Genomic DNA, 14,988 nt, shown 5'->3' with positions numbered 1-14,988 from the left:
TCATTTACACACTTGTCAGTTTTAAGAACTGTTCTTTGGGGGCGCCTGGGTGGCTCAGTTGGTTAAGCATCTGCCTTCAGCTCAGGTCATGATCCAGGATCCTGGGACTGAGCCCCACATTGGGATCCCTGCTCATCGGGGAGCCTGCTTCTCCCTCTGCTGCTCCCCCTGCTTGTGCTCTCTCAAGCTCTCTGTCAAATAAATAAGTAAATAAAATCTTAAAAAAAAAAAAAGAACTGTTCTATAATCTTTTCTTTAAACTCTATTATTGGATCTTCAAATTAATCATCATTATTCAGGTTGGGGACAAAATTTATCTAAAACAATAACAAAAAAACACAACGAAACAAAGAAAAGGAAACACATCAAATTGTGAATAGTTATTTCTGAAAGACTACAGACTTTTCTTTTCTTTTTTTTTTTTTTTAAAGATTTTATTTATTTATTCATGAGAGACAGAGAGAGAGAGAGAGAGGCAGAGGGAGAAGCAGGCTCCCAAGGAGCAGGGAGCCCGATGTGGGACTCGATCCCAGGACTCTGGGATCGTGACCTGAGCCGAAGGCAGACGCTTAACCATCTGAGCCACCCAGGTGCCCAAGACTACAGACTTTTCTTTATTCATTTTTTATTTTCCCAAATTTTCTTCAATACGTGTATGTACTTTCATATTAAAAACATACACGCTTTTTTTCAACAAACATTTTTTGTAAAAAGTCAAGAAAACTTGGGCGCCTGGGTGGCTCAGTGAGTTAAGCGTCTGCCTTTGGCTCAGGTCATGATCCCAGGGTCCTGGGATCGAGTCCCACATCAGGCTCCCTGCTCAACAGGAGTCTGCTTCTCCCTCTGCCCCCCTCCCCTCATGCTTGTACGCATGCATGCGTGTTCTCTCTCTCTCTCGTGCATGAGCGGAAAAATAAATAAATAAAACCTTAAAAAAAGTCAAGACAACTTATATTTCAGACTTTGGGGCAAGGTTAACATTAACAAATCAATTATTCTCCTGAGAAATATACAAAACACAGGAGGATGTGCAAATAATCCCAACCACCCTTAGTACAGGACAGCACACACTGTGCTGATGTTCTCAACTTAAAAGAAAACGCAGAAAATGAAAACCCTTCACAATCTACACCACTAGGCAGACTATTAGTATTATAATAAAAAAAAGTTACTTCTCTTTTACTCTTCAGATACTTCTGGTTCATACATCCCAGGATTTGTTTTGTTTAGTTTTCTGAGTTAGATGGGAATCATTTTCTTCTAAATTATTTTTGGATCTATGGGCATTAAATACGCTTAACAGGAGAGTTATAACTATCATTAAAGCGGTGCCGAAACTAAAAAATCTTTAACCAGGACCACATTCCTACAGGAAAGTTCTATCCCAGTCCTGCCAGAAAGGGATAGACAGGCATCAACCTAGGTTCCTGCACTCACAGTTTAATGATTACAAAGTTATATTCAATTTTGGAATTCTGCTTTCTACGACAACCAAAAAGACAAATGTAAATTATGCTTAGAAGAAGCTGCAGAGCTATTTTTCAGGTACCCATGAGAAGCAGACAGTGACCACTTCTACCACCTAAGTGAAGCGTGACTGCAAAGCGAGTCGTTTTCATTTGAGTGGACTGAATGAGATCACTTGTTGGCATTGGTCAGCAACAATTATTAAAAAAAAGTTTATTTTCTATAAAACCAAAGACCAATAAAAGCCAGGTTAAAGGAGACAGACTAAAGCAGGGGTCGGCAAACTGGACCAGCTCTGCCCACAGCTGTTTCTGAAAGATCAGCTTCTGTGGGCAAAGAAGGGCTTTTATTTTATTTTATTTTTAGAGTGGGGAGGGGCAGAGGGAGGAAGAGAGAGAATTTTAAGCAGGCTCCACTGCTCCCAGCACAGAGCCCGATGTGGGGCTCTAACTCCCAACTCTGAGATCGTGACCTGAGTCGAAATCAAGAGTCTGATGCTTAACCAACTGAGCCACCCAATCACCCCTAAAGATTTTATTTTTAAGTCATCTCTGCCACCAACGTGGGGCTTGAACTCACGAGACCAAGAGCTGCATGTTCCACCGACTGAGCTGGCCAGGCGCCCCTGAATTTTATGTTTTCTAAGGGTTGTAAAACAACAACAAAAAGCAAAACTGAACAAACAAAAAAGAATGAACATGAAAACAGACCGTATATGGCCATTAAAGCCTAAAATACTATCCGGTCCTTTTAGGGAAAGTTTGCTGACTCTTAACTAGAAGAAGTAAACTCAAAAACCAAATGATTTCTAGATTTTTTTTTAATAAAATATTTTTACTGTTTTTTGTTTTTAAAAGATTGTACTTATTTATTTGAGAGAGAGAGCATGAGGGGGGGGAGGGTCAGAGGGAGAAGCAGACTCCCTGCTTCTTCCTGCCCGATGTGGGACTCCACACGGGACTCCAGGATCATGACCTGAGCCGAAGGCAGCTGGTTAAGAAGGCAGTGGCTTAAACAACTGAGCCACCCAGGCGCCCGATTTTTAGATATTTTTAAAAATCAAATATAATTAAAAGGATAGAAAACATAAACTTCTAGCTAAACATGATGGATTGAACACGCATGATCCTCAATGAGACCTCAATGGAAAGGAATATGGAAGGCAATTTAGAGAACCCTGGGAAGGTTGAGGAAGTGAAGAAGGCTCTGGGTTCTTTAAAAGCTGGAGTTTAGATGGAGATAAGAATGGTTGAAACTCTTAAGCAGCAGGTACCCCTCCCTCCCACTGTGTGGCAAGCCCAAGCACGCAGATGGCTACCTCACCCCTACCGCAGCAGAGGCTGACGTTTACCAGGGAAACAAATCACAGATGCTCCAGATGGGAGGACACCAGGCTGGGAATGAACTGCAGGACTAAAAACAGAGAAACAGAAGTTTCCCTAGTAAATGGTAAACAACTCCAGCCACCCTCCCTTCTCCTGCCTGGTTCCTAAATGCTGACAACTAAGTTCGTACATCCCAGGAAGGAGACAGGAGTATTTGCAGGGGAAACTGGCCCCAAAGAAAAAACCTAGCTACTGATTTGAAAGATACTTACGTTTGAGGGTTCCCCTATGAAATCTCTGCCTCTTCACCCTACAGTAAAGGCTTCTGCTCAAGGTTACAATTAGCTGCTCAGTGCCTTACCCTTCTATACGAATGAATATCCAAGTGTTACCCGACATTCAAGAAAGCTTCCAACATGGAAAAAAAGTCTAAAAGAAAATTTTAAAGATTTTATTTATTTATTGGAGAGAGTGAGAGAGAGCACGTGTGCAAGCGCAGGAGGGACAGAGGGAGAGAGAATTTCAAGCAGACCTCATGCTGAGTGTGGAGCCTGATTCGGGGCTGAATCCCACGACCCTGAGATCATGACCTGAGCAAAAACTAAGAGTCAGATGCTCAACCAACTGAGCCACCCAGGCCCCCCCAAAGAAAATTTTAAAATAAAACATAAAACTAAATTTGTATTTAATATCCTCAGAGACAGAAGCTGATGTGTCCATTAAGCAAAAACCAGGTACCAGAAAGAAAGACAATTTAGACAGTAAAAACTCTTGGAAATGAAAAATGTAAAAATAAATTTTTAAAAATCTTTCACAGCTTGGAAAATAAATAGAGACTATCTCCTAAAAGACAGAGCAAAAAAACAAAGATGGAAAAGATAACAGAATTAGAAATTCAAGCCAGAAGATCCAATACCTAATATTAACAGTATCAGAGTGTGAAGAGAGGAAAAAAAGAGGGGAAATTATCATGAAATAATACAAGAAAATTTCCCAAAAATGAAGGATGCAGGTTTAGAGACTAGAAGGACTATCAAACAATGAACATAATCATTCAAAAACTTACATAAACTGAAAGGTAGTAACAGAAATTCTTGGACACTGGAGATAAGAAAAATTCTAAAAACTTCTAGGAAGAAAAACAGGTGACATACACAGGACTGGGAATAAGAAAGACTACAGACATCTTAAAGAGTATGAAGACTGAAAGCTAGAAAACAATGGACTAATACCTTGAAATTCTGGGGAGACCCATTTTGAACTTTTGACCTCCAGAACTGTAAGACAGTATGTGCTGCTTTAAGCCACTAAATTTGTGGTGACTTGTTACAGTGGTAATAGGAAACGAATGCAATCCACAAAACACATTTTCCCAAGCAACTAAACATATAAATGGCTTCTAAATTATGTTCTTATTAAGTTCATTAGTACTTAACTTTACAGTTCTAATAAGGCAGCATAATTGGATAATAGTATTATAATCACAGTTACCAAGCCCAAAGCTCTGAAAGATTAAGTCCCTTCCACCTGAAATTAATTATACAAAGGGTTATTAGTCTCACACCTCAATTACTAGAATAAGTTTATACAGAAATCTTATTTTTCTCTTCTCTCTGGAGATGAAGGTAGCGGATGTAACAAAGTATTTCAATGTCCCTTCTAGCCTTTATTTCATGAAATGAAACCGTACAATCTATGAGCTGGAGAGGATATTCACCATCGGTGACTGAATTGCATAACCAAAGTTCAAATCCCCTCTGCATATCCACTTGGCCTACAGCAATCTGTTACTGGACACACCATATAAAAAAGATGCATATGACAACATCAGTGACCTAAAGTATGAGAGAGGGAAAAGTACAGTTTCTGTATCTGTGGAAGTTACCAGTTTAAACTAATATAACTATAAACTATTTTACATAAGCCTCATGGTAACCAGAAAGAAAAAACCTGTAGCAGAGACAAAAAAGATTAAGAAAGAGGAATCGAAGCCTAGCCACCTTGCAATTGCTACCTTACACTTGAGCAGGTCCAGGGATGGGAACTCAGTGTCCCAGAGCGTTCTATTCCATCCTCTGCGTGGCTGTGATTTTTAGTTCTTTATTCTGACTTCATGTCTCACATTTCCATCCACGGGGTCTATTTCCAGTCCTCAGCATGAAGTAAAACACATTTAACCAATAAGACCTCAAAAGCCACAAAATACCTGTCGTGGTTGCCCCAAGTTCTCTACTCTCTGGGCTGAACATCCGTAGCTCATTCCCTCGGCCCTCCCGAAGACCTGCATTTATATCCCCGCTCTGCTATGTACATAATAGGGACTACTTATTTAACCAATAAAATGGAGGTTACCTTCCCCTTAGGGTTCTTGTGAGGGTTAGAAAGGTCCTGGTAGAGCGCCCGCACCGAGCACGGAGCAGCCATCATGGCAATGAGAGCAGGGATCCGAAGTCCCATGCCCGGACAAGTTGCTCTCTACTGGACCAGCTCCATTTGTCTTTAACCCCACAGGATGATGCCTCAAACTAAAAGCATTATCCAGGGATTGTCTGATCTATGCAGAGGAGAGCAGGACTATCTCTCTCCTCCCTCATCCTAGACACGGTATTTCCGCCAAACCAGCCTAAGACCAAACGTGTTTGCTTTCCCAGCCCGAGCACACTGCTGACTCCCAAAGAATATGCTTTGAGTAAAATCCATCTTTTAGAAATATTAAATTAAAATCACATCTCCTCTATGTTGGATTGAGAAAAACGTGACTGATAAATTCTATTACTTGTAAGAAAGTATAACATGATGCGGTATTTCTGAATCAATGACTATACAACACTCTGGCCCAGCATGTACTAAGTGCTTAATAAAAGCTGACTTCTCCCAATTAATTCAACAAACCTGTAATAAATTCTTGGTACTCTTTCCTCTTTAACAACATAAGCAGCCACAGAATATCAACTGCCAAGCACTCGGCTAAGAATTTATATATATAATTCCCTGTAACTCTCTCAACAACCCCTCGGTAAAGGAAGGCACGGAATTAAAGAAACTGAGTGGCAGAACTAGAAAAAGGACCCGAGACAGTGTTGACTCCAGGGCTCAACTTCCTAAATACTGAGCCAGAGTAGACCTCATTTAGTGAACAAATGAAAGTACCGTAGTCCTCCCTTATCCACGAGGGATACATTCCAAGGCCTACCGTGGATGCCTGAAACTGTGAATAGTACCAAACCCTATACAAAAGCATACATCTATGATAAAGCTTAATTTATAAAATTCGGTACAGTACGAAAATAACAAGAATAATTAAACAATACCCTGTAATAAAAGTTAAGTCAATGTGGTCTCTCTCAAGGTATCTTACTGTCCTGTCCTCACCCTTACGATGGCGGGAGATGATAAAATGCTTACATGATGGTGGACGAGATGACGTGAGATGAAGGACGCCGGAGCATGCTGCAGCACTAGGCTACTATTGACCTTCCGCCGCCCCGTCACGGGAGGATCACCTGCTTCCTGAACGCAGCTGACCACCAGGGAGAGCGAAACCACGGATAAGGGCGAAACTACTATAAACATTATCTCCTTCTGGGTGTTGGTTACCAGAGTATGTACACTTGGTGGAAGTTCATCATGCTATACACCTATCACCTGTGTACTTTTCTGAATGTGTATTAAACAAAGAGGAGGCCTCCGGCGAATGTTAAAATCACTTACATTAGACACACACACAAATATACACACACATGTATAAACATATCCTTGAATCCAGTCTTCATACGAAAACTTTAGTTCAGCTCAAATTTAATATGAACTAGCAAATTAAAAAATCAGATGTTTGAGAGGTATTACTATTCTTTTCTTTTTTTAACCCCCCCCCCCCCGAGGTATTACTATTCTTCGTGGCTATAATTTCTTTTTCTTGGTTCGGGGTTTTTAAAAAAGATTTTGTTTATTTATTTTAGGAGCGTGAGAGAGCAAGAATGCAAGCAGCGGGGAGGGAGAGGGACAAGCAGACTCCACGCCGGGCACAGGGCCCAACGTGGGGCTCGATCTCACCACCCTGAGATCATGACCTGAGCTGAAATCAAGAGTCTGATGCTTAATCGATTCAGCCACTCAGATGCCCCTAGTGGTTACAATTTCTTTTTTACAATTGTCTCTTGGGTCTATGCGTCCTCCTATACTATTACACACTTATGTCTTAAGGTAAAGACAATAAAAAAAAGGAAAAAATAAACTCAAAATTTAACAGATGGTTGATGGTAATAATTAACCTTGAAATTATCTGAGGCCAGACCACTGAAGTGCAGGAGGCACACACTAATTATACATACATATAAGTTCCAGCTGTACATTTTTTAAAAAAACATCAATGGGGCCATTCCTACATGTTGCTGTAAATGCATATGCCTCAAGGTAACAAAAGGAAACAACCATTTCGGCCCATCCGCCTGACGGCCTCTGTGCGACCAGTAACATAGCTGAGCGTACTACTGAGTATAATCACCAGCGCCGCTATAGCGGAAACACATTAACAAGTCTAGAAAGACTGAGTCCAAGACAAGTTCCGCCAAATTCAACTACAGCTTTTATATATCACATGCTCAAAAATACTCCTCTCTCTCTCTCTCTCTCTGTCTCTCTCACACACACACACCCTCGATCTGTCTACTGAAAAGGCCTAGAAATGATGACCAATCCAGCAGCGATGAGCACCCACTGCCATCACCCAGATTACATCTCTTCAAATGCTGTTTCCCACTAACGGGAACCATGTCTCCTTGGACAAATGGCTGATGATTCCTGCTGAAGCAGGAAATGTATAAGAATAACCTGGAATATCTCACCATACCAGACAGCAAGGAAGCTATGAAAAATTAGCAGTCATGTCAAAGGAACTTAAGAGCCAATCTGACAAGGCTCCCACTTGCTAAAGACGGTACTGAGCATCGGTAAGAGCTTAAAAACAATCAAATATGTTTAAAAGCATTAGTACATGTGCCTTAAACTTGTGAGTCAGGAAAATAAAAGCATTAGTACATAATGACAATAAAAAAACCTGTCACCTGTTAAGGCCGCTAGAGAAACAACTCATTATTTTGAAAATAAAGGGAAAGAAGCATTTTCCTTTCCTATTTGAATTTATACTCTGCACCAAATAGTATACGAAGGAAAGTATTCCAGTGAAAGAAAATTAGAGTATCACCGTTTTTCAATCCCCAATGAATTAACACATCCATTTTCAATTTACAAGAGTTAAAAAAATCATTACACTAGCTAAATGCGGCCTCCCAAAAGATCTAATATTGTATTATTAGTAGCAGTGGGATTTAGCATATCAATATTTTGATGAGCACATTTACTTCAGTCCTTCGGAGGCAATTTCCGCCCCATTACATTCAAAATTTCAAACCTGAGAGCAATATCATGTAGGAATTCAAAGTAGGTGGTTCTCTCACACTTCACTCCTCCAGGTATCTCAAGAGACTCGATAAAGTGATCATGTGTAAAAAACAATAGGAATCTTTCCATTAGCCCTTAATATTTCCAAGCAAATATATTTAAAAAGTTCCAAAAAGAGGGGGCGCCTGGGTGGCTCAGTCGGTTGAGTGTCTGCCTTCGGCTCAGGTCATGATCTCTGGGTCCGGGGATCAAGCCCCGCACCGGGCTCCCTGCAGGGAGCCCGCCTCTCCTTCTGCCTCTCCCCACCCCCCTTCGTGCTCACTCTCAAATAAATAAATAAAATATTTTTTTAAAGAAAAATAAAATAAAAAATAAATAAAAAGTTCCAAAATGTGATAAGGCAACAGGGTAGTAATTCTAAGTATCTCGCTCAGAATACCATCAGAAAAAGCAGGGTTTCTATTCACTTGTCATCTCCTGTAGTGGGAAGACCTCTTTGAATCAGAGAATCAACCCTGCCTCTTACTAATAACCGAGGGACCTGGATCAAGTTCCTTTACTAAGAAACCAGAACAACGTCCTCACTAGAAGGTCTATGGAGGACTACACAGAATAATGTATATTATACGTTATCTCAAAGCAGTACCTGACACAGAGTGAACATCGGCTCAACAACTGGGGCTAATTAATACTCTAGGATTTTAAATTAATGCAACCATCTAACAGTGTCATGTGATGAGGAAGTAAAATATTAGAAAAGGAAACATTCACCCCCAAAGACTCCAAAAGCCAAAATACAACTCCTCAGGTTAGCTCTATCCAAGAAGTATAAAGGCTACAATAAAGCCAACCAATACAACCCTTACCCAAAGAGCTCAGAATACCAGCTGAAGCTTGCTAAGCTAGAATCAGGCAACTTGGCTCCGCCCTGTAAAAAGCTTCAAGGGTTCTTCACGGTCACTAACAAAAAGGCTATTTACAATGGCATTCAAGTCCCTCCGCGGAACTGACACCAACGTGCCTTTCCAGCTCTATCACACTACTTCCTATTTGCCATTTCCCGACACGAGCCTTGCCCTTTCAGGGCTCTTGGCCGGCCATTCCCCCTCTGCCCCCGCATCTGCCCCTTCCATCCTTCACGCTCTATTGCGACTGTCATTGGGTCTTTAACTCCTCTTTTGGACCCTAAGCTCCTTAACAGCAACAGGGAACGTACTACTCCTTTATAGTGGTAATCTAACATAAAACTGTATCCATAATAAGGATTCAACAATGTTTGAGGTTTATTTATTTAAATCTTATTTATTTAGGTAATTTCTACACCCATTATGGGGCTTGAACTCACAACCCCGAGATCAAGAGCCACATGCTCGGGTGCCTGGGTGGCTCAGTTGGTTAAGCATCTGCGTTCGGATGGGGCCATGATCCCAGAGTCCTGGGATCGAGTCCCGCAACACGCTCCCTGCTCGGTGGGGAGCCTACTTCTCCCTCTCCCTCTGCCTACTGATCCCCCTGCTTGTGCGCTCGCTCGCTCTCTCTCAAATAAATAAATAAAATCTTTAAAAAAAAAAAGAGCCACATGCTCTACCAACTGAGCCAGCCTGATGCCCCAACAATGTCTGAAGTTTGGACAGTAAGAATGGTAACTTACATTCATCCATCTTTTCATCTATTTTATTTTTACCTGCATAAAATTAAAGAGAGTAGGTTAGTTGACATAATAGGTTCAATCACTGGCCCGTGACCGCTGTGGCTGGAATGGAATGAGAAACAGGGTTCGTGATTCCCAATCCAACTTATTTTCGATGGATAGCCATGCTTTCAAGATTCATATTTATTCCACAGTGGAAGATAAAATTTAATGTCATTTCTGATTCTTGCTGAGATTCTGGTACAAAAAAACCACAAAATACTGATTAGAAATCCTTACAAAACTGATAAAAATGTCAAGTACTGCACTGGGAAAATTTATACATTAAAACAAAGGCAGCAAAACTTGACTCACCTACTTTCCATAATTCTTCTGACTGCTTTTAGACACGCCCCCCCGCCCTTAGTCGTCTCTTATCCTGATAGCCTCATCACTGCCAACTATGTAATGATCCATGCAGAAGGGTAGCTTTAATTGCTACACTGCTATTTCTCCTTTTAAGTATTTGAATATTGCTTTGAAAGCTTAACTTAGGAAGTGAATGAACCATACCTATTAATGCAGCTTTTTTCTCTAAGGTCACTGATAACTAGGCCCCCCAGTTAAGGGTTCCCCAAGGACTCCTACTACTCAAAAAACATGTTAAAATAATGTTAGCTTTAGACCAAATCTTAAACCTGAAACATCAAATTTCATCTAACCTAGCTGCTCTATACACACACACACCTGGAAAAAGAGTTTCGAAGAGAAAAGTTAAGTTATCTAGGAGTTTACATGGTTAATAGAATCCAGGGCCTCCTGACTCCCAAAGCAATACTAAATTTACTGCACATTATACAGTGTTTTAATCTTTCAAAGAAAATAGTACCACTTTCAAATAAGACAGGCTCAGAAGATAAAATGACCTTTATTTTTTGTTAGTCATGTGGCAAAAGCTAGGATTAAAAGTGGGTCCTTTTCTATTCTTAGATACCTTTGTGCTACTATATAATCTTCCTGAACACTGGAAAAGTAAGTTCCAAGAATAAAAGTATGAAGTAAAATGTAGTTATACAAACTGTATAGGAAACACCAGATTTTTATGTAAGTGGTAATATATCACCACCACAGGAAACACTAAATCCAAGCCAGTGACCTAAGGGTCAAGTGATCCAAAACCCATTAGCCATTACCAATTCCCCAAGCTGGCCAGTGCACAGAGTGCTGAACTCCCTGTCCAATGACAATGAATATTTCAAGGGTAAACTTTTTAATAAAAAATACAATGAATGTGGAATAATCAAATGTTCTGGAAAATTTGTAAAAGACGTTCATTAGTTTGCACAGTTATTTCGGCAGAGAACAAATAACTTTTGCATGTTATCAGTACAATGAACTACACAACTTCAGTTACTCAAGTATGTACTGCACTCCAAAAGGAACTCCCCCTGGGAAAAGTGTCATAAATATGCTGTTCTGGAATGTATACAAAACCTAGCAACCACTTTTAAAGTTTCATTCTGCCTAAGATCTGTCCCTCAAGATCTAAATATCTCTAAGAATCAAAGTAACGGGCCTCTCAACAGTCTTTCCCACTGAAAAGATCATGTGACTGGTATCACCACCAGTGAATCACCCAATTAAAAAAAAAAACAACACAAAAAATCCACACCACAATCGTGCTCTAAGACAAGAAACATTTTACAATTAACTCTGCGAGAAACAGAGAGGGTACTTTTAGGCCTTAACTGAGAATTTACTCTTGCACATTGCTTCCAAGGTACAATTTTAACCATCTAGAAGTCAGAACATAGTGGGCATCCCTTCCCTTTGGAGGCTAATTAGCCACAGGGGACCTATTAGCTTAATACTTCCTCCTCTCGGCCACATCAAAACTGCCAGGTGAGCAAGTCCTATCCTCAGTTTACGGTTCCCCAGAATGGCTGGAAAGGGGGTGAACATAATCTTCCTGCCCGGAAAAGGGGTAAAAATCGGTGGAGTCTGATGTGCCAAGCCACAGGAAACAGGAAAAGGAATACGACAGTAAACAAACAAACAAACAAACCCATACAAAAAGTCATCCCAGAACGGGATCCTCTGGGAGAGAAAAGGCTCATTCTTCCACGCCGGCCACAGAAACCCGAGAAGCTAAATTGGGTAAAACGTCCTGGTATCCTAGGGGAGGCAGGACTCGGGAGTGCTACACTGAGGTTCCAGGCCCTTCAGGGGTGTGACCCAGTGGCCCAGCGGGTGGTGACAAACTTCGGGGACCCCCAAGGACGGAGCTTGCTCCGGTCGCCGCGGCCGCGGCGGGCGAGGAGGGGACTGGCCCGGTCACGCTCGGGCCACCGGCCGGGTCGGACTCGCCGGGGCGGCGGAGGCGGGGGTGCGGCGGGCCGGCTCACCTTTGAAGAAGCGCAGCGCCAGGCCGTACAGCTCCTCCAGGCCGAAGCCCCAGCGCTGCTCCAGCCGCCGCGCTTCCTCCGCCGCGCCCCCGGCCGCCGCCTCCCCGGGCTCCGGCTGCTCCCCCGCGGCGCCCGGCCCCCGGCCTGCCCCGGGCGGCGAGGGCGGCGGCAGCGGCGGCGGCAGCAGCGGAGCGCCCTCTGCGCCGGGCCGCTCCTCCGGGTCCGGGCTCAGCGTGAGGCCGTCGACGGAGACCTCGAGTCGCTCTGCGTTCAGCACCGCCGCCATCTCCGGCTGCTGCGCCTCCTCGGCGGGGACAGGCGGCGGCCACGTATCGACTTCCTGCTGACCTCTGACCTCCACTTACCGACGCCGGAACTTCCGCCGCTGAAGAGGCTCTCCGGCGCCGGGAGAGGGGCTGAGGCTCGCGCCCCGCCCCTCCGCGACCCCAAGCCCCGCGGGCCCCGCCCCGGCCCGGCCCCGCTCCTCCTGCCCGCGTCCGCCCGCGAGCACCGCCCTCTCCCCTTTTCCCCTCCCCAGTCCCCCCACCTGCGGCGGTCGCGGCGGGGCGGGGCCCGCGGGGCTGGGGGTCGCGGCGGGGCGGGGCCCGCGGGGCTGGGGGTGGCGGCGGGGCGGGGCCCGCGGGGCTGGGGGTGGCGGCGGGGCGGGGCCCGCGGGGCTGGGGGTCGCGGCGGGGCGGGGCCCGCGGGGCTGGGGGTCGCGGCGGGGCGGGGCCCGCGGGGCCGGGGTGACTGGGCAGGCGCCGTACGCTGGAGGCCGAGACCCTTCCCGTTTGTGGGGTCGTGGACTTCCCGGAACCTGCCCCCCCACTTGGCCTGGATCCTCACTGCAGCGCTGAGGAGATGCTGGGCGAATGACTTTTTGTTTTTAAGAGGAAGCTGATCCTGGAGTCCCAGGATCGAGTCCCGCGTCGGGCTCCCTGCTCAGCGGGGAGTCTGCTTCTCCCTCTGACCCTCTTCCGTCTCGTGCTCTCTGTCTCTCATTCTCTCTCTCTCAAATAAATAAATAAAATCTTAAAAAAAAAAAAAGAGGAAGCTGAGGCTGTAGAGAAATCGGCTTCTCTGCGGCTGTTTTAAATCGGCAGACCCAGGTTTTGCGGGAACCATACAATTTGTGGGACCCCCAGTAAGAAAAAAAAAATACACCAGGAGCGCTTGGGTGGCTTAGTTGGTTAAGCTACCCACTCGTGATTCTTGATCTCAGTTCGGGTCTTGGTCTCAGGGTCCTGAGTTCAAGTCCCGCCCTGGAGCTTACTTAAAAAAGAAAAATACCCCAAATTATGCACATAAATACACTTAGAATGAGAAATCACAAATGACACTTTGTAAAGTTAAAAAAAAGCCACGAGCATCACACACACAGTCGTAAAGCATTTATTAACTTCCTGACACGCTTCTACAGGGTGTCCAAAAGTCCAGAAACACAATTATTTTATTTTTTTAGAAGATCGAAAATGCCCTTGACAGCATTGCATATATCTTACCTGTCTGTCTAGACTTTATGGGCACCATTTATGATCATTTTTCCCACGCTTTTTGGCTGCATACTTTTTTTTTTTTGGCTGCATACTTTTAATCACCTCTTCCTACGACATTTTGTAATGTTTTTCTATAAAGAAAAGAGAAAGGTCAGTGTTCTTTCCAGCATGGGGCTCAAAAATTTTTTATTGTTTATGTATCAGCTTCACAACTCATTAGTGTTCTTAGTGTGTGTGTGTTTTTTTTAAGAATTTATTTATTTGACAGAGTGAGAGAGGGAACACAAGCAGGGGGAGTGGGAGAGGGAGAAGCAGGCTTCCCGGCTGGATCCCACAACCCAGAACCCAGGATCATGACCTGAGCCGAAGGCAGATGCCTAACGACTGAGCCACCCAGGCACCTCTGGTGTGTACTTTTTAAAGATTATTGTCAAATTTGGAAAAACCCGTATCAGGTTGCTTTCACATACGAGCTATAGTATTTTAGGGCTGTTTGGCTACTTCTGTGGCAATTTCCTATATGGATTTTCCTCAATCCCCAGTGGTTTTCAAAACAAGATGTCTGCTCCCATTAAGATCAATAAAACATGTGACTTCACCTACAGACAGACTCACTGAAGTACAAATTTGTGTCCCATAAACGCAAGAATCATAATATGTTCCATTTTGCATGATTCGCACACAAACACACACAAGCATGGGGCACACAGGTGCGTATATGATATTACTTAGATTCCTGATGAATGAGAATCTCCATTTTAGGTTAGGCATTGAGAGACTTGATTCTTCCACTTATCATTTTTTACTCTTGATGGTTGGGAGGATTTTCTATGGACTAGTTTCTCCTTTTCTTTCACGTCTTGCTTCCCCCTCCACCACCCACGTATTTGCTGGGCTCAGCATCACAGAGCTCCTTTGCCCTCCGGCCCTGCGCCTTTGTGACAGTGCCGGCTGAGTTGGCATGATGGGCAGTAGGTGTATTTCAGGAAGTCATTCCTCCCCCCACGGATGGCAATGATTTAACAGTACACGGAAATGCCTGCAAATCACATATATGCATGCCGCTAAGCCCCAGTTAAATGTATCCCTTGCTCCAGGCGCCTGGGTGGCGCAGCTGGTTAAGCATCCAACTCTTGGTTTCGGCTCAGGTCATGATCTCAGAGTCATGGGAGCCCTGTGTTGGGCTCTGTGCTCAGCGTGGAGTCTGCTTGAGACTCTCTCTCTTTCTCCCCCTCTGCTCTTCCCTCCCCCTGTGCTCTCGCTCT

The 14,988-nt window shown here is 43.9% G+C and overlaps 1 protein-coding gene across 3 annotated transcripts in view; it reads right to left on the bottom strand.

Moving 5' to 3' along the window:
* The window catches only part of ACBD3 (acyl-CoA binding domain containing 3), a 36,163-nt gene extending 23,533 nt beyond the window's left edge, over positions 1-12,630 (bottom strand). Inside the window, exon 1 of one of the 3 annotated variants that reach the window (XM_027612371.2) lies at positions 12,228-12,630. In XM_027612371.2, coding sequence (XP_027468172.1) covers positions 12,228-12,513 — 286 coding nt within the window. In that variant the 5' untranslated portion in view covers positions 12,514-12,630. The remainder of the gene's footprint in view (positions 1-12,227) is intronic. The other 2 variants (XM_027612370.1, XM_027612369.2) reach the window with 2 other exon arrangements.
* Between the last annotated feature and the right edge of the window lie 2,358 nt (positions 12,631-14,988).

Source organism: Zalophus californianus, chromosome 10, assembly GCF_009762305.2.
Source record: "Zalophus californianus isolate mZalCal1 chromosome 10, mZalCal1.pri.v2, whole genome shotgun sequence".
Lineage (NCBI taxonomy): Eukaryota > Metazoa > Chordata > Mammalia > Carnivora > Otariidae > Zalophus > Zalophus californianus.
The sequence above is the reverse complement of the archived record's forward strand: the minus strand, read 5'-3'. Positions and strand labels throughout refer to the sequence as shown.